At 37.4% G+C, this 19,762-nt stretch overlaps 1 protein-coding gene across 2 annotated transcripts; it reads right to left on the bottom strand.

Annotated features, from left to right (window-relative positions):
• Window positions 1–6,904: 6,904 nt before the first annotated feature.
• Window positions 6,905–15,379, bottom strand: LOC130711770 (2-oxoglutarate-Fe(II) type oxidoreductase hxnY). 2 transcript variants are annotated; one of them, XM_057561505.1, is made up of 11 exons: window positions 15,192–15,379; window positions 14,894–15,086; window positions 14,698–14,769; window positions 14,536–14,587; window positions 13,802–13,923; window positions 9,905–10,002; window positions 9,244–9,302; window positions 9,022–9,078; window positions 8,814–8,859; window positions 7,842–7,921; window positions 6,905–7,217 (listed from the first exon to the last, which is right to left on the bottom strand). In XM_057561505.1, exons 1-11 carry the CDS (start codon window positions 15,282–15,284, stop codon window positions 7,127–7,129), a joined length of 963 nt encoding a protein of 320 aa, XP_057417488.1. In that variant the 5' UTR covers window positions 15,285–15,379; the 3' UTR covers window positions 6,905–7,126. The 2 variants fall into 2 exon arrangements, with proteins under 2 accessions (XP_057417488.1, XP_057417489.1); XM_057561506.1 differs by having other exon boundaries at window positions 7,079–7,217; window positions 8,804–8,859.
• Between the last annotated feature and the right edge of the window lie 4,383 nt (window positions 15,380–19,762).

Below are 19,762 nucleotides of genomic sequence, written 5' to 3'. Positions count from 1 at the left end.
TGCCAACAAAGGAGGATAGCAACGATGAGGAGAAGGGCGGCGACGAAGAAGCTATCGATGCATGGCAACAACAACGACTTGAGCGTTGCAATTCATGAGGAAAGGAGACAGACACAGATATAGATATAGATATAGATATAGATATAGATATATAGAGAAAGAGAGAGAGGGCTCGAAATGGGTTGTCGAGTGTCATCGTCTACAACCCCTTGCCAGTGTTGTTGCTAACACCATGTCGCTCTATATCATTGTTGTTTTCGAAATTTCTATATTTTATTTAATAATTTATTTCCAACTCATTTATCTCTAATGTGATTGGATGATGAGCTATTTAACCCAAATTTTATCATGAGTCATTTAGACAAGAGATTAATTTCTATGCACCGACGGTGTAAAAAGTTTTACACCATCATTCAATCACAACCTTCCATTTTCTATTTTAGATTTTATTAATTTTAAAATTAATTATGAGCTAACAAAATGAAGGGATATGATTGAATGATGGTGTAAAACTTATTTACACCGTCGGTGCATAGAAATTAATCTCTTTAGACAACCCGAATAAAATATTAAAGAAGATAATATTGATATGCATTCGCAACTTATCCATTTCGATTAGTACCCTTGACAAGTGGCAAGACATAAAATAATAAAAATTCTATCTCATCGGTCTGGCCACTGTACACCTAATCATCATATATCATTTGAAAGCAACTAAGCAAATTGTTAATTTTTTACATTTGTCTTTAAGAAAACAGGTTTTTCTAGGAAGTCGAAAATGAATATCCGTGCAATAAGCCAGTAGAGTATATGTACAAAGTATTTCGTGACAAATTTCATTCAATTGAAGCATAAGGTGCTTCTTGCTTCAATCCGAGGAGGATGAAATCATTCTCAGTCCGTGAAATAAGAAACACCTTATACTTCAATTGATTAATGAGACAATGTAAAAAGAACACTATTAATAATGATAGTTTTATTTTTCTTTTGGTAGAATTGAGGGATTAACTAACCCTCGAAAAAACTAAGCTAAGCACGAGAAAAAAATCAAAAGAGAGGATGCAGTCTGGATAACCCTCAACCATCAATCGGTGACACTCTCCATTCGAGAGTATCAAAAGAGAAGTGTGTTCAGCATTTGCTAGATAGGTTGAATTAAATCAATGTACATATATATATGTGCTTCTTCTGTGTCAAATATGATAAGCTGAATAGCCTCAAACGAGTCTCTCTAAATGAAAATTTAAAAGATATCCAAACAAGCATGATACCTATAGCTGTAAACACACAAGCCACAACTTTGAAAGGTGAACATTTGTAGAAGCAAAATTACCTAAGTACGTTTTTACAAAAACCAGATACCCAATTACCTATATTATTCCTCAGCGCTCCACCACAACTGCCCGTGAAACCCTTCACCATCAAACCGTCAATATAGTTTCTTTATGATAAGTGATAACTCAAGAAGACGTCAAGTGTGATCTTTTCTTGAGACCTATATATGTCTTGCTTTAGCTAGACACCCGAAGACATGGAAGTGCTTAAGACTAGATTTTTAACTATGTCCATAGTTCATAAGGTATTTTAGCAGCGACTTTAGTTGACACTTTATTGATAATATAAACTATTGTATTTAGTGTTTCTTTCTTTCTCCCCATAATTATCATGATAGGGTAGAAATAGATTGATTAATCATATTTCTTGCCACCCCTCTAATAAAATCAAATACATGAAATCATATTTAATTTATAGTAGTCGTCTATGAAGAATATAAAATGTAGTTGACTACTCAAACATGTCTAAATTTATATGGATGTATTGTTTTTAGTTTGTTTAGTTTTGATTTAGACAATACAAAAATTAAAGTATGCAAAGTATATATTTTTCATAACACTGAGATATAGGTTTTTCAATTATTGTATATATATATATATGATGTAATTGTTTATATCGCAATAATTCTGAATTTTTTCATAATTTACCTCTCGTTTTTTTTATAGATAAATGTTAGTGGTTAGTTGTTAGTAAGTTAGAAATTCTCTTCAAAGTTCCTTTCCAGGATTCGAACCCTGAACCTTCCCCTCCCACCCTTATGTCCCCTAACTCTTACCACTTGAGCTAACCTTCGGAAATTGGATCTTGTGAAAACACATGCAAAAAGAGGTGTTTTTCCTCATTTCAAACAAGATTTTTATTGGGAAAGGAATAGTTTTCAAGCAAGTTAAACTATTCATATCTCTCAAACCTGATATGATGATCCAAAGGCATCCCAAGACCCAAATCTTGGTCCAAACTCCAATTTGGAAAACCGGTAACATATTTACCGGGATAACCGACGTGGGAATGCTTCCAAGCTGGAAAGTTGGGTATATTCCTGTTCATAAAAGCATATGGTATCTTTTTGTACAAAAGAGGACTTTTAAGTGCTTATCCACCTTATCCCATTCCAATTCCAAAGGCCATTTTTATCACCATTTCCCACAATTATCCTCATTCCTCTTTATTCCTAAAGCCCCCCGAAGAGTTAAAGGGAAAGATTTCCACGGATGAAGCTTGGACTATGAGTCCATTTTGAGTGATATAAGAAAGAAAAAAAAAAAGAGAAGATATGTTGAGCAATGAGATAGGAAGATGAGAGAAAATGTAAAAATAGAATAAACGAAAAAAATGAGTGTAAATATACCAAAATTGGTAGATTTCTTGCATGTATAAGGGTATTCTTTTTTTTCTTCTTCTTGAAAGCATCCTCCTATGGAATTAAGAAATAGTGGGTAATGAAGCCAATACATCAACGTTCACAAAATGGACCGCAACGGGGGGAACCTCTTCCATCCAAACTGAGTCAACATAGGTTGAAGCGTACCTTTTCAAAAAAAATTGCGACCAAAAGACAAACATAATCAAAAGCTAAAGCAAGGGTTCCACAATCGCGAACAATAGAAGTGTTCTGGGGATTTCTGAGTTTGCTGTTGGGAACCTTCATCTCGGTCTTCTAGCTGACGGATTCGGTCCCGGAGAAATTGGATCTCCGATTGAGAGTCTTGAAAGCGGTACTTTCGTTCTTGTTCGTCTACCGCGACTTGGTCTTGCTCCATGGCGCGAATGCATCCCTCGAGGCCCGCCTCGAGGGTGGCACCCGGGGCCATGGTCTAATGTTCCGGGGCCCGATTCCGCGGCGGGGTCGGCGGAGTTGCCCCTAACGGTCCCGGGGGAGCTGGTGGATCCTGTTGGCTTTCGTCAAGAGTTTCGACGTGGCCTTCCGGGGTGTTCTGTGGTCTGGAAGTAGCGCGAGTCTCTACCATGCTTGGAGGGAGGGAGAGCGGACGATTTTAGACACAATGGGTAGGATGAAGTTTCATCGTTCCTCACAGACGACGCCAATGATCAGGGAGAACCCTAAATCGTTGGAGAACAAAGAGGAGGCAGCGCGATCGGTTGAAAATGAGGTTGAGCAGTAACCATCGTCCCGGGAAGGACAACTACCTCCTTAATTCTCGCTCCACCGTTCCGGTGGACCAGAACTAGGGGACTCGCAGTCGGAAATTCGACTCAACCTAACCATCGTCCCTGAAGGGACGACTACCTCCTTAATTCTCGCTCCACCGTTCCGGTGGACCAGAACTAGGGGACTCGCAGTCGGTAATTTGACTCAACCTAACCATCGTCCCGGAGGGACAACTACCTCCTTAATTCTCGCTCCACCGTTCCGGTGGACCAGAACTAGGGGACTCGCAGTCGGAAATTCGACTCAACTAACCATCGTCCCCGGAGGGACGACTACCTCCTTAATTCTCGCTCCACCGTTCCAGTGGACTAGAACTAGGGAACTCGCAGTTGGTAATTTGACTCAACCTAACCATCGTCCCGGGAGGGACGACTACCTCCTTAATTCTCGCTGCACCGTTCCGGTGGACCAAAACTAGGGGACTCGCAGTCGGTAATTTGACTTACAAACATACCAAAACCTGGATCTTAGGGGAAAAACAAATATCCCCGTATAACCAACATCATGCATAAGACACCCCTCCACGGCATACCAACCCTCGCTCAGTCCTGAAGAAACTACTGGACGAAAAACCGCAACAGCAAACAGTTTAGTTCCTGCCCCACTTTAAAAGTGGACCAAAACTAGGGGACTACTGTTCTGGGGCAAGGAGAAGCCCCCCAGGTCCAAACACCCAAAACGACCCCCGTCCTGCGAGGGGTGATCTGAGCGCTCCGCAAGATCGGCAGTTCCGCACGATCGATGAGAGAGACGACCGCCACTACACAAGCAAGGACGGACACAACCCTGGGATAATGGTCCACCAAGGACGAGACCACACCCGAGGACGACGGGTCCCCCACTCGACCGAGATGGAGCGGTCGAGGAACAAGTGGCTCCGTGGCACTTTGAGAAAGATCTAGTCAACTATCCCATCGCGGGCTCCACTACCTGGACTTTGGAGGCTGAGGTCACATCTCGAGGTCAGGTAGTGGGTTACGAGGAACCCTGAGCCGTAGGATCTCTGAGAGTGACAGGCGCCACAGGTGGATCCAACAGTGGGAGAACGAGGGGTCACCCAGATGCCCGAGGCACTCATGACGTTCCTACGCTGGCTGGGACCCTCCCTTCAGAACTCCAGGAGTATAAAAGGCCTCAAGATTCCAGAAGTCAAGGTATCTATTCTACTCACTACTCAATACTCACTAAATACAATCCAACTTACTCTCAACTAACTTAAGCTTCGGAGCCCCTTGCAGGATCCCCTCCTAGGACGGTGATCACTGCTCAACCCCATTTTCAACCGATCGCACCGCCCCCTCTCCGTTCTCCAACGATTTAGGGTTCTCCCTGATCAAGAAGCAAGATAAGAAAAGCCAACAGATTTCATGCTCCACCACTCAGAGAGTTAAAGATAATCCGTTTCGAAGCAAACCGATCTAAACCCAAACTTCACCGCCAACAACATGGCTCATCACAAGCTAGACACTTCCGCCAACAGAGGTGAAAGGACAAGGCTAAACAACATAACTGATAACCTCCCATCTCCAATTTTGTGCCACCATCCCCATGCCGCTGACGCATCAAAGTTAATTTTGATGACACCTTTCTCCGGTCGCTGCCACACGGAGTGAAGAACGGGCCCAGTCCTCATTGCCATAAGTGTTGCTGGCGGGCCACTGCGATGTTGTCCAAGCTCTTCCCCTAAAAAATTGCACGGTTCCTTGCTTCCTAAACAACATAAATCAGCGCCTGAATTACTGCAGTGGACTCACCCTTTTTTTGTAGACAATGAAAAAGAAACAAAAACTACAGCCTCAGAAACGTACCCATTGCATTAGCCAACAAAAGAGAACAAATGCCTGTAGGTGGTGTGGACCAGACCTCCATAACCCCCTTTGCTACCATAAAATCCACCATTGAAGGAAAATAAATTGAATTCAAATTTAGAGTAAGATAAATTTGAATCCATTATTTGTTTTTTGGTACATCGGAATGACAAATTGCACCCTCTGGGGATTGATCCCTAGACTTCCCCCCACATAACCCACACGTCCCCTAACTTTTACCACTTGAGCTTTCATTTGGGGACGAACCCATCATATTTAACTAGTTTTAGATTTTTAAAAGTTGTATTTAGCAAATTCAAATCAAACTATTTAAATGTTTGATTCAAATTACTTTCCTATGTAACAATAAAAAATGTTTTATTCAGCATCAAGTTGGGATACAAATATAAATATAACTTTTATGTCTTTATCTACTTATATTATATTTTTTATGTATAAGATCAGAACTTTATGTTACTACTAGTAAACAATATAAATATACAATTCATTTTCTTTAATAGTTTTGAGCTTGATTTATAATATAACTACTGCAATTTATCAGTGGAAAAAACTAAAAATTAATGCATCCCTTACTCTCAATAATTTATATAATAGTCAAATTAATTTTGAAAGTTGATGTTGCTTTTAATTAATATTTTTCTTGAACAAGCTTTTAATTAATATTAATTGTATATAATTATAAATTTATGTTTTAAAAATGTAATAAAATTTGTATGCAATAAATACCATTTGTGGAATAGGGAAAAAATTAATTAGGGCAAGTTATGTGGTACTCATAAATTTTTTTTGGGTGTGATACCCACATTAAGTTATTTGATAGATTATTACTATGTTGTTCAACGTAAATTTTACATTTTCTCAAATTTTATTTTACTTTTCAATTAACTCCATTTCATATAATTCATTTTTTGATGAAAAATGAATGAGTAGTGAAGACAAATGATGATGATGGTGATGCGCGTCACATGACCATATTTGACGGAAGAACAAAGGTTAAAAAAACACAACAAATAAATTTCACATCCCTGGCAATGGAATACTACATTACTATGACATAATAAAATCAAACTTTTAACCGATATATTAGTTTTTACAACTAATTTAACTTATTTTAGGTACCACGCCTTGAATTGACTCAAGGTACCACAACAAGCACCAAAATTAGACGCATATGTAGTGTCCATCGTTTTCTTTTTCTTCTATTCCACGGAAGCCATACTCAGTACTCACCATAGCAACGACGCTGTTTCTCATAACTGAGCAAGGTCACGACTAATTGTTAAACAGATGAGTTTCAAGGTCAAGTTATCGTTAACATGGGCCCTTGGATTAAAAGAACTTGAAGGGTGGACCCTTTTTGCATAATTGACATGTTATGAAATTTAAGCCTGCAAATCAATTTTTAAATTCAACCTTGTGATCACTCAAAAAATACCCACAATTTCAATTTTTTAAGAATAAACTGAACCCTGTGGAACTAGATTAAAGCTATCATTTTCAAGGAACAAAACCGAGTTTTACCCTAAAAAGTTATGCTATGTGCAATAGTACTAATTACTTGTCACCCTGGTTGCAAGCATAAACAGTATGTTTTCTACTAACAACAATATCAACACCAAAAAACATCAATAATAGACTCGATCACTCTATCTCATGTGGCAAAAACCACATGCATACACAACCAGTCATAGAGCACTCTTTACAAATTAAATTAAATTGAAGCAAAGGTTTTCTGATTAACCTTTGCACTCCACATGTTTTTCATATTTTTTGTTTGCAGCTCACGTGTTCCTTAACTGGATGAGCATTTTAGATCTCTTTCAGAACCATATGTGAGCCTGAACCGTTCATTCAAGTAGTCCCCACTACGTATTGGAGGGAACCTGCATAGAGACAACATTGACAAAAGTTATGTCATCTTGCGTGTAAAAGTTAAATTCAGGAAATGTATTCATATTCATATATAGCTTTCAATAAAGACCTCCATCAGTGACCACAGGGGAAAAGGGGTTCATAATCTTTGAGACTTTGACATATTTGTATGTTGTTTGTCTACGTAGATCAATACGCCACCTTTTCTTTGGGCCTTTATTTTTTATCCACTTTCGGTGCAAAAAAGTTTAGACTTAATTTAAGAGTAAACCATTAATTTGATTGATAAAAGATTTCACTTATATCCCTCTCTCAAAGATGAAAAAGATAGATTAATGTAATTCTTTTACAAAAGCAATAGTCTCTGAAAATGACTAATTTTATCGTTTTCTTAATCTTTCAGGGATGAAAAATGCAACTTCCAAGTTTTAGGGACTAAAATGACCGGTTTTGATATCTTTCAGCGACCAAAATGTAGTTTAATCTTTAATTTGGTGTAAATTATAATACCTGTTAGATAACATAAAGTCCCTTGATCAAGAAAAGGTTTCTACCAAAATTGAACTCTAATCTTTTTTTTTTTGGGTGCTAGAACTCTTTGCTTAGATCTTAATTGGATAATGATTATTTTTTACCTGGGGGGAGAAGATTCACTGCAGCAACTTTCAAAGCACTCAACTAGACACTCTGAGGGCGGGTCCAAGAAGAACGCTACCTGGGAAATTGCAGAACATAATTCACATTTCACTGAAATTGCATAAGCAAATAATGCAAAAAAAAAAAAAAACTAGAAGACCTCATAGTTTTCTTTATTCAAAATGCAATTAAAGAAGCCAAGTTTGTAGGTGGAAAGAGCATTCTCACCATCCATGGCATCAGAAAATTTCCTTTCTATAAAACTTGAACCTTAAAACCCTCTAAAAAGATATAATCAACTTCTGAGTTCTGATGCAACATTTACTGTGAATAAAGCAAATCCAACCCTTTACTAACTTGTTAAGTAACACCCATGCTAAAATCTTGTTGTGGCAATGTAGATGACAGAGACAGAAGCTTTTTATCTAGATGTGATGTCATCTAGCACTATAATTAAAAAAAATTGGAGTGTACTATGTGTGCTGGAGTGTGGAGGGCACATCCTCTATTTGAGTTTGGATATATTCACACGTCTCTTTCTCTTCCATTCCATTTCCAACAATTTTCTCTTGCTATCTCTCTCTTGTCCTAACACATTACCCTTCATATCATTTCTCTATCTTCTCTTCATATTTCTCCCAGGGTGAGGGTGGATTTGGAGTGTCAACCATTTTTACCCTATCATTTATCAGTGTATTTTTACATGTAGAACAACCCACTCGACCAATAAAGTTTGTCAGATCACATCTTTAATTTCCAAGTCCAACAATGAGTATTCTAATTTACCCACATGTCACATAACAGTTATGATCACCTTTTTTGGTTGGATTGAAGAAAAATAGAAAAGTATGAATTCAATCCATTTTCCCCTACCGTTGAAATAAATAGTCAAGCACTCATCATAAGCTATCATTTAGGAATAAAATGGAAACAGAATAAAAAAATAAAATAAGGATGTTACTAATAATTACAGAATAGCGTTCTTTTCCCGTTGGCATAACCCTGTGAAGTGTTGACCTGCAAGAATAATGACAGAAACTCAGAATTATATATACCAGTACACTAAGACCTTGCTTAAATATTCAAATAATCCACTGTATTGGAAAATTTCTTGAACATCTCCTATTAGTAAAATAAACAAAACAAATAGCTCTGAAGTTGTTGGATGATGGATTTTACCGGTATATACAATTTGTCCACCTCTCCATTAAGTCCCCAATATTCACAATTAGTGCCCTGCAGCAAATTGGAAACAACTATCATTCGGAAGGAAAAGAATATAAACTGTGAAACTGTTAATGACTCTATCATGTAGAATCTGTAGATAATATAACTCAGTTGAGATTGAACTAGAAAAAAATAGAGATATATCATTTATAAATTCCCTAATCATGAACTCACCCTTCCACATGAGCCACATCCTCCCAGACTTGAGGTTGTTTGAACTTATCCTTGCAGATCTTTGAGAATATGAAGAAGTCATTGATTATATAAATAGTACAAAACTTAAAAAAAACTTACACGCCAATATGATATTGTCCTAATATATAGAGGAGAGAAAGCTTCAAGTAAGGGTGTATTAAAGGAGGAATAAGAAGAGTAGGGGATTTATGCCCTAAGGAGCATGCCATATAAACAAAGGGTAAGTGTAAAGAGGAAGATTCAAGATGCATGTGTAAAAAGGGGAAGAATGATACTGTTAAAGGAAGAGGAGAGAGAGAATGAGGGGCAGAGAAGTATTTGAGGAAAGGCTAGGGAGAGGTGACTCTCATATGGGTCAAGAGTATCCATTCCAGGGATTGTTTCCTACTTTCCTATCTTTCGTTTTTAGTCCTATTCTGGTTCGCAACCAGAGTGCAGATAAACGGGAGATTGAGTCCCAGCTTGTAAGAAGTTCAACTCCATTTTCTTTCTCTAATAGGACTTGCAACCTAAACATTAGAACAGAAAGTATACAAAGCGAAGATAATAGGTAACCCCTTTCTTGGTTAGTTAAATAGCCAGTTAGTTAGTTAGTTAGTTAGAGAGGGGAAATATTATAAATAAGGGAGTTAGAGAGGACCTGTAGTCCTGGAACACCGTCAGTCACTAGGAGAGTGATCATGCCATAATCTGAATGAGCAGAGGCACCACATATCTCTTCACCAGATCCCATTTCACCTAATATAATTGGAAGACTTATTAATTATTATCAACTGCCAAGGGTTACATAGGATAATTGGTTTCAAAAACTTATCCATGCTAATAGAACAATAGAAAGAACTTCAGAATATAATATAAAACACAACTTCAAATGCTATCTAGGAAACACGGACACGTGAGAACAGAGGCGTGTCCGCGTGTCGGACACGCGGAAGACACGGACACGTGACCGACACGTGTCGGACACGTCTGCGACATGTCTGAATATTAAATTATTTTTTCTCGGCTCGGACACGGCTGAGACACGGCTTGTAGAATGAGCCAACACACCTTTATGGCTGGACACATATATAGGACACTTGTGTCATTTTTTTATTATTTTTTGATTTAAAAATAAATAAATTAAAAGTCAAACAAACTTTATCTTTATACAAAAAAAAACAAACTTTATCTAATTAAAAATCAATTAAACCCTATCAAAAGCTCATAACACACACAAACAGAACGTACAAAGTTCACGTTTACGCTTCATCTTCTTCTGCAAACGAACGACAGTTTCATCTTCTTCCTCCGCCAGCGACGGCGGCGGTTGTTCTTCCTCAGCCAACGACGGCGGCGATCGTCCTCTCTCCATCGACGTGCTTCTTTGTGGTCTTCTCTTTAGTGTGAGCCTTTCATCTTCCTTCTTTTTGGTGAAGCTCATTGACATAAGATTGAAGTTTTAAGTTTTTAATTGTAATGACATTAACTTGTGTTTTAACTTTGAGAATGTTTGAAGCACATACTCTTTGTGTTTTGAAGCTCCTTGGTGCTTCTTCCTTGCTTTTCTTGGTCTGTGTTTTACTGCTACTGTTTTAGATTTGTTAATTCCTTTTTTGTGTTTTTATTTTCCTTTGCTCCTTGTTGGTTATTAGATTACTAGGAAAAACTTTGTTCCCAAGGCTCCCCTTTATCAATACATGTTCTTGATACTTCGGGAAAGTTATATATAAACCTTTACTTGTCTAATGTTCTCTTAATTTTGCGAACAAATTTTCATGTTGCTTTTTTTTAATATATATATATATATATATATATATATATATATATATATATATATATATATTAGCCGTGTCCCCGTATCCTATTTTTTGGAGTTTTGCCGTGTCGGCGTTCCCGCCCGTGTCCGTGTCCGAGTCCGTGCTTCATAGAATGCTATTAGAATTAGTTTTTTAACTCAAGTCTAGCTACAACTGAGCAACTACAAAAGAGTGTGTGCAAAAATAAACAGACACATTATTAGTATACCATACAAATATAATTCATTAAATATATTGCATTTTGTATTTATATTTGGCATTTGGACTACTGTCACTGTTGAGATTATGTGCAATCTAATTATATGTGATTTGATATGATATTATGTACATCACTAATATAAGAGGTCTACTTAAACTCAGGGTATTATAATCATATTTCCAATATTTATGATGATTTTTTCCCTCATTACCATTGTAACTTGAACCAATATATGATAGAATTACAGTTAGACCACCTATTAACAAGGAGTCGTAGAAGGAATATGGTAGCAAGAATTAATGGGCCTCGACCTGTTAATCAGGGGGCTGAGAGCCAGTATTAGTTGGGTAAGAGAGTAATTCTTAGCTAGTGTTAAATGATAGAAGGTCTACTTCAGAGCCTGTATTTTCCTGGACCCAATTTAATTACATAATGGTCTCCCAAGCAATTAATAGTTACTCGCAGCAGCTATGAATCTGGGTATCGCAGCCTAGCTCAGCTTACAGCTAACATGTTATGGGTCAAACCTTATAACAAAAACTAAAAGTGATGACTGGAGAGTTCTGATCTTCTCTTATTTTGTGACAGCTAAAGTGCTTTCTCCCTTACTCACAATCCGGTTCTTCATGCTCGGACAAAGCATCTTGAGTTCGACTTATTTTTTGTCATAGAAAAGGTTCTCAATCGATAATTAAGCATTCAGCAATTAGTTGATGCCTTGACAAAGCCTCTTCCTACATTAAAATTTCATACTCTTTGATCCAAGCTCAAGGTGGGTGACTCTAGATTACTTTCACACTCATCTTGAGCTTGAGAGGAGAAATATTTGAGTACAAGATAGGCGTGTATATGCATTTATTTTACTCTTTCCATGTTTTCTTGTTATAGTTGTCATTATTCTGCTTTTGTTTGTTATGCACAGCTGCCAAACCTGTTGATTAGGAAAGGTTAGTTAGAATAAAACTGTAATAATTGTTAGAGTTTGTTAATATCAATTCAGATATAAATACATATAGCTTTGTATCTTTTTAAGAAAGTCAATGAATACAATTCAGTTTTCTTTTTCTCTCTTCATCACTTTCTACATGCCTTTATACCAGTTGGCCATTAAGAATGTCTTTCTGCATGATGATCTGCTAGAGGAGATTTATATGGAGGAACGACATGGGTTTATTGTTCAGGGGTAGTCTTATGGTTATGTATGCCACCTTCATAAAGCTCTATATAGCCTTAAGTTGTCTCCTCCAACATAGTTAGGACTTAGGACATTTTCTACAGTTCCTCAACAGTTTGACATGATTGGGAGGGAGGCAGTCAGGTAGATCACTTAGTATTCTACAAACTATCTTCTCCTAACCTATGTAGATGGGAATTTTATTACTGGTAAATATCAGGATGGTATGGGGAAGCTCAAACAGCACCTAGCTAATCCTTTCAGACTAAGAACTTTGCTGGATGCGGTACTTAGAAATGAGTTAACTCAGTCCAAAAGAGGTATTATTGTATCATAGAGAAAATACATCTTGGATATTTTGGAAGAAACCGGGATGTTGGACTACAAGCTAGTTGATGCAAATATGGGCCCAAATGTTCCACTTCTTCAAAACCAGGGGGGAGCCTTATCCAAGTCCTGGGAGGTATCAAAGATTAGTTGGGAAGTCATGACCCGGTCAAACATTTCATTTACGATTAGTGTGGTCAACCAATTTCTTAACTCTCCATGTGAATGTTATGGGGTGATGTGAGAATTTTAAGTATATCTTGGAAAGGGTTTAGTATGTGCAGATAGATACCACTCAGATACTGTTGGATACACATATGCTGACCAGGTAAGTTACCTAAGTGAAGATGTTTGACTACAAGCTATTGTGTTCTCATTGGATTTAATCTTATTTCATAATAAAGAAATAGAATGTTGTTGCCAAGTCTAGTACAATGGCATTATATAGAGCGATGATTCTCAGTCTCACCACATGTATGCTTGAAACAGCTTCTCCATGAATCTGTTTTGTAAAGTAAGTTCTACGAATCTCATTTGTGATAATCAAGTGACCTTGCATATTGCCCCCCATCTAGCCTTTCCTGAACTAACTAAGCTTATTCAAATTGACTGTCATTTCATCGGTTAGATTTAGGACAATCCTTTTACTTTTTAGAAATCTATTCCCTCTTTTCCACCGTACCTTGTATCTATGAATACTCTATTGAATAAATATTTAGCTTTCAAAAAAAAATCTATGAATATTTGTACTCTAGAGATCAAAGTTGTATAAATAAAACATCAGTTTCTCTGATCTAATGAACCAAGTCATGTATGGTATAGTTCAAGCATAAAAATTAATACTTGAAATTAAAGACAATAAGTTCCCTTTTCTAGCATGCAGATTGAACAGGAAATTACAATAAATAAAATATAAAAAATCAGCTACGAGCCAAGGAAGACAATATTTGAAGATTGTTAACATGCATAGCATAAATTTACTGGTTTGGCATTGTTTGCTTAAACAAGGTCCTTAAAGGCATAAGAATGCTAATAAACCTGGATAGTGCAGAAGGCGAAGAAAAGCTGATGGTTTTCTTATGGCACCTATCTTCTCAAAGTAATCTTCATCCAGATTCAATGACAGGGCAATTAGAGACAGAAGCTCTTTTCCTGCTCCCCTGTGGCAGATTAGAAGAATATTCACAAGAGAGAACAAACGAAAAGTACCTCTACTTCAGAATATAGAACACACAAGCACCCTTAGGCACAACAAAAAGATGCATGGATAAAGTTTTCATAAGTACACAGGCAGCGAAACCTTCCTGTCCCGTTGATTTGTGAAATTTACAGAGGAAACAACTCTTCTGTAAATAATGTAGTTTGGCACGATATTGAACAAAACAAAAGTAAAAGCATAAAAGAACAGCAGGTGTTGTAACTTATATTTGCCACTATTTTTTCTTGGTACAAAAGGAAATTAAAATAACAAACACTACCCAGAGGGAGCACAAGACAGATTATCCGAGATAAGCATAACAAAACTCTAAAGAGGAATAGCCCAAATCCTAAGAGTACACTGCGTACGTAACCCGAAGGAGGCTAACCAATCAGCACAAGAGTTTGTCTCTCGTGGTATATGCTTGAAAGAAATGCTCCAAGGGAGTGAAGCAAGGGACAAAAGCTCATTCAGCACCATAATCAAGGGCGAAGACAATATGTAAGAACTAACAACGCATAGTATATATTTTATTACATATAGAAAAATAAAATTGAGGGCTCATAAAACTTACAGTTCTTTCCAATATAAGGATTCCATTGTAGGTCTCCAATTTGGCAGTAATTCTGCAGTGTCCTTGCCAGAAAACATCTCAAGTTAAGCTCAAGTAAAAACGAACCAAGCGCGCAAATTAATTAGTGTGCATACACACCCACAAAGGAAATTAAAGCCATACCCTCAGAAGGCCATTGATTCAAACTTGCGGTATCCGCTAAAGGACCAACGTAATAGCTCTCTTTAGGATCACCTGGTTTTAAGGAATGATCAAGTTAAGCTCATTTTTCATTTTTGATTATACATTGGCTTTAGATATTTCAGCCAAAACAATTTCTGAAACTAAGAAAGAAAAAAGAGGAATATATATAACATACCTTTGGAGAGAGAAGTAGGATCAAGCTTCTCGGCATAGAGAGGAGAATAACCTCTGTATTCTTTGCGAGCTAAGTTCATTTTGTGTTGGAGTGGAAGTGAGAAGAACTTGGCACTGTGATCAAACACTTCCCTCACAAACTCGTTGTCCAAACCGTGGTTCACAATGTAAAAGAAACCATGCTCAATGCAAGCCTATATGATCAATTCAATTGGTACGATATATTAAAGTGTCACACACACACAAATAAGCAGAGAACTAAGAGAAAAAAAAAAGGTATGAAACTATGAATTGAAAACCTGGCGAATGGAATTGGCTGTGGAAATACGATCAGGTGAAGAGAGGTCTATGATTGGAAGACTTAACGGCGTTGCCGTCGCTGCCGCTGCCATCTCCTCTCAGTCGGTTCAGCTCAATCTCCCAACTCCCAACTCAGCTTTATGTTTGACTTGACTGTAACTAGTCTATACCACATGATCATGTCCACATTATTTAGTTACTCCATCTATCCAACTAGTATATATATTTAGGAAACATGGAACTCGGCTCAGCCATTGACTCGGTGGGGCTACTGAGTTAATGGGGAGCCTGAAGTCAACCAAATCGAGAAGAGGATTTTCACTATCACTAGCGTTTTTACCCCGTGCGTTGCATGGCGAATATTGATCTCATTATTTAGGCACATATTAATGAATTAAGATATGAAAAAAATGAGCATTCAACCAAACAAAATCACAATGAGTGTCACAAAACTTGCAAAATTTAACAAAAACTTCATATATATTTAATCTTAAATATTTGTTCTCGAGAATTAGCAAAAGTGGTAAGAGAAAAGAGACATAAGAGTTGGAGGAGAATGAAGAGTTAGCAAAAATTATTGAATTAAATTATTTTTTTTATGCAAAATGTTTTTCCCCGTGGAAGTTTTTTACCATGTAAGTGTGGGTTCTCCTGGCTCCTTCGTCGTTGTTTTGGGTATGGTGGTTTTGGGGTTTCTGTTAGGGTTTTCTGCATGGTTTCGGCTTTTGACGGTGCTGGGTATTAGCGACGGCTGAGCATGTGGATTGAAGCTTTTGTGGTGGCAAGTTGGTGTGGGTTTTTGGGTTGGCCAACTATTATGCTTAGTGGGTTTGTCAAGGGCGTTGAGGCTACGGTTCCCTTATGACCTCAATATTTGTCTTCTTGCGGTGGTGATGGTCTAGCAGCGCTCTAGGAGCTGGTCAGCTGGTTGTTGGGTTCTTGTTTGCTTCTAGTTTTTATTTAATTTTATGCTTATATATATATAATTATGTTTTTCAAATCATATTTTCACTTTCAATTTATCATACCATGACTTTATATTTACTCTTAAATTTTTTAAAAAATACTTAAGTAATATGAAAAATCATTTTTATATTACTTTTCATATGAAAAATAAGCATTTTTGGTAATTACAATATAGTACTTCTGTACATTTTCATTTTAGAAAACTGCAGAATAAGAAACCACTGGACCATCGTGTCTGTAACACCCCGGTTTCACAACTGAGGAGTCATATTAGTAACCTAACAAAGTCTAAGGACTATTCTGCAATCCCTAAAAATCCAAGGATAATTTTTTCCTGAAAAACAACTAAACACTTCGGCTAAAAGGTGGGAACATGTCATAACTTTATTTAAATAACCTGCTTCCCGATATATGATAATAATAGCTTACAACACCATAAGTAAGGTTCAGAATAAACATGCGCACTTTAACAGTGGCGGAAGCAAGGCTTTAATAACAGAGTTCTCCTAAAGAAAGGGAGGCTCAAACATAAATCACAAGAAGAGAAGCAAAGCTGCTTCTCGCACCTCCACCCCACTGCTTACGACTCGATCTCCAACTCGAACAGCTAAGCCTCGGCGGAAGGATCTCCATCGCCTAATAGCGTTAAGCGCCCAAACAACAAGTAGCAAATAGAAAGGGTGAACTCCATGCAATTATCATGTATAAAAGAGAAAATCATGCTATTCAAATTTAATGACCTAGCATGGTAAATGAACTAGCAATTTAACTCAAATTAGGTGACAACTCATCCTATCGAATCATGAAATCAAATCACATATTTAACAGAATTAGACATATCAACATATCAGTAAATTCAACGATATGATTTTAGAACAGATACCAACAAAACTTAACAACTATAACAACATATATCCAACAACCTGAATTTAATTCAGATATCAACAACATAGATTTAAATCAGATATCAACAATCTTCAACAATATAACAACAAATCCAGATATCAATAATCCGCAATAATGTAAATCAAACTAGATATCAACAACCTCAACAATATAGCATCAAATCAGATATCGACATCCTCAGCAATACAACATCAAATCAGATAACAATAACCAACAATATGAGTCAATCAATAACGTCTCAAAACACGGGACGATGATAGGACCACACCTCCTCATCGCCACTTAGCGTCTCACAAGACGGGACAATGATAGGACCACACCTCCTCATCGCCACTTAGCGTCTCACAAGACGGGACAATGATAGGACCACACCTCCTCATCGCCACTTAACGTCACAATGGACGGGACAATCATAGGACCACACCTCCTGATCGCCACTCATAACGCCACGAAGGCCACACAGTAAAATCCAACAACGCATATACACAAATATGTATCAACAATTTCAAATCCAATAATCAAGACAAAATAACTCTATGTTACTCTTAAGATCAACAAGCATACGTCAACTCAACTCAATGACAGAAACCAGTAAACGGCCGAAGCCTCTCAGAAAATTGAGACACACGTCTCAATAAGTTTACTCGGTCGAAGCCTTCAGAAAACATTTGGCACAAGCCTCAGAAACAGTCAATATAAACAAGCATACAACATTGCAAGCATAATAATCATAATCATCTGCCAATCAATATAAACATCTTCATCTCAAACGCATGCAGTGCGATAAAAGCAGGCAGGACTCAAAGACACACTAAAACTGAGTTACCCTTACCTTCGTGAGTAGAAGTTAGGCATGGAAGTTGTGAACCTAGAACAAGGAAACACAATCATCAACACAAGCTTCACTAGAAGCAACACGATCTAATAATACTAATCGAAATCGTAAAGAAAGCTTTTAAAGCTTTAGAGTTCCTATTTAAGCACAAATTGACAACGGAGACTTCGTTCGCTAAAACGAGCATAACTCGAGCTACAGAACTCGGAATGACACGAAACCAGCGCCAAAATTTCGACAATCGAAAGAGCTACGCAATGGCTCAGGTCATAGAGACCCAAAAATTATTTTTGGACACGGTACCCTAGCAAATAGGTTTCGGCCACTCTCAAAAATAGGGTTTCCGAACTTTTTCTTCGATCTAAATCAATTCCTAGGTATTCTTAGGCGATATCTAGGCCAGGGAAACTCTCAGAAAAATTATCAGATCGAAAACTGTCGCAGGGGTATTTTGGTCAATATTTTTAGCTCGGAAACTCAAAAGCAGAATTTTGAAAAACAAATTAGATGGGGTCGATACCAACGACGATTATGACGACTAATCCTACTGACGCTAAGCTCAGTCGAGAGTTTTAAGCCCAAAGGACGGAACTTTAGCCAAAAATGGGTATTTCCTCCAGAAATGAATTCCGGCAGCATTTCGGCGACATTCGGCAAAATGTAATCCGCTAGAAGTACTCTTGGGTACGAAGAGAATATATTTAGACACTAAAATCAACCTATTTGGACAGTTTTACAAAAAGCTCAAAACTTGGAGCACAGAAAGACATAACAAAAAGCGACGGAATTTAAGATCAGAAGAAAGAAATAGCATCAGTACCTCGAGGCCTCCGCGTAGCAACGAACAGAGCAACGATCAGGCAAGAACCGGAAAAAAACTCTTCCTCCTTTCTCCCTCAAGTTCACCCACGGCCAACAAAGAAAATGAAAAGGATGGTGTGATTTTTTTGAGTTTTTGAAGTCCTATATATAGGAAATTGAAAACGTGCGAAAATGATTATTTCGCGATTCCGATTTTTCCTACTGATTCCAACGTATTTTAGACACGATATTCTTCCCGCTAAATCTTCTATTTCTTCAAAGAAATATCAGTATGATTTTTGGTTTTCAAGGCTTGTTTTTAATGTTTACCGGCTTTAAAATGCACTTTATGATTTTGACCTCGGATGCAGAAACTTCCTTCTGAAGAAAGATTTGGAACGTCGATTAGAGTGGGCGTACGCGTGTGGAATCTTCATCTGAAGCTCCGAATAGAAAAAGTCTTCCTCGACCGTTCATTTTAGGGTTCTTGAACTATCAGGGTTTTAGTTTCGACAAACTTCCGATGATTGGAATCGGACGTTCGTAGGTCCTAGGGTTTCACCTTGAAACGCTTGTTATATAAGGATTAAGAGAAGTTCTAACATTTCTCTGAAGATTTTTGGAATTTATTCCTATAGTGTTCCAAGGGTGGAAGATCTTTGGAATTTATTACTATAGTGTTCCAAGGGTGGAAGATCTTTGGAATTAATCTTTTCCTAAGGTTCTTGTCCTAGGTTTAAGCGAATACTGCTTGCGTCATAAGTTCCGTCGATTCGAATCTTGTCCTTAACCTTCTCGTGAAATATCTTCTCCTTACATTTATCCCATTTAATAAACGTTTATCCAGCTTCCTTACTTCACGTTACATCGAAATTATTCGTGAATAAAAAATTTCACTAATTTATTCTAAGCTAAAAACTTGGGTCTTACAGTGTCCTTCCGCAATATACTGTAAAAATTGTTGAGCGAAATCTTCCAATAGTGTACACCGCAAGTTTCACTTCCGCTGGAATTTAATCGCTAGATTAAATAGATAGTTATTAAATTTGATAAATAAAAAAA

Source organism: Lotus japonicus, chromosome 4 (assembly GCF_012489685.1).
Source record: "Lotus japonicus ecotype B-129 chromosome 4, LjGifu_v1.2".
In the NCBI taxonomy this organism is placed as follows: domain Eukaryota; kingdom Viridiplantae; phylum Streptophyta; class Magnoliopsida; order Fabales; family Fabaceae; genus Lotus; species Lotus japonicus.
The sequence above is the reverse complement of the archived record's forward strand: the minus strand, read 5'-3'. Positions and strand labels throughout refer to the sequence as shown.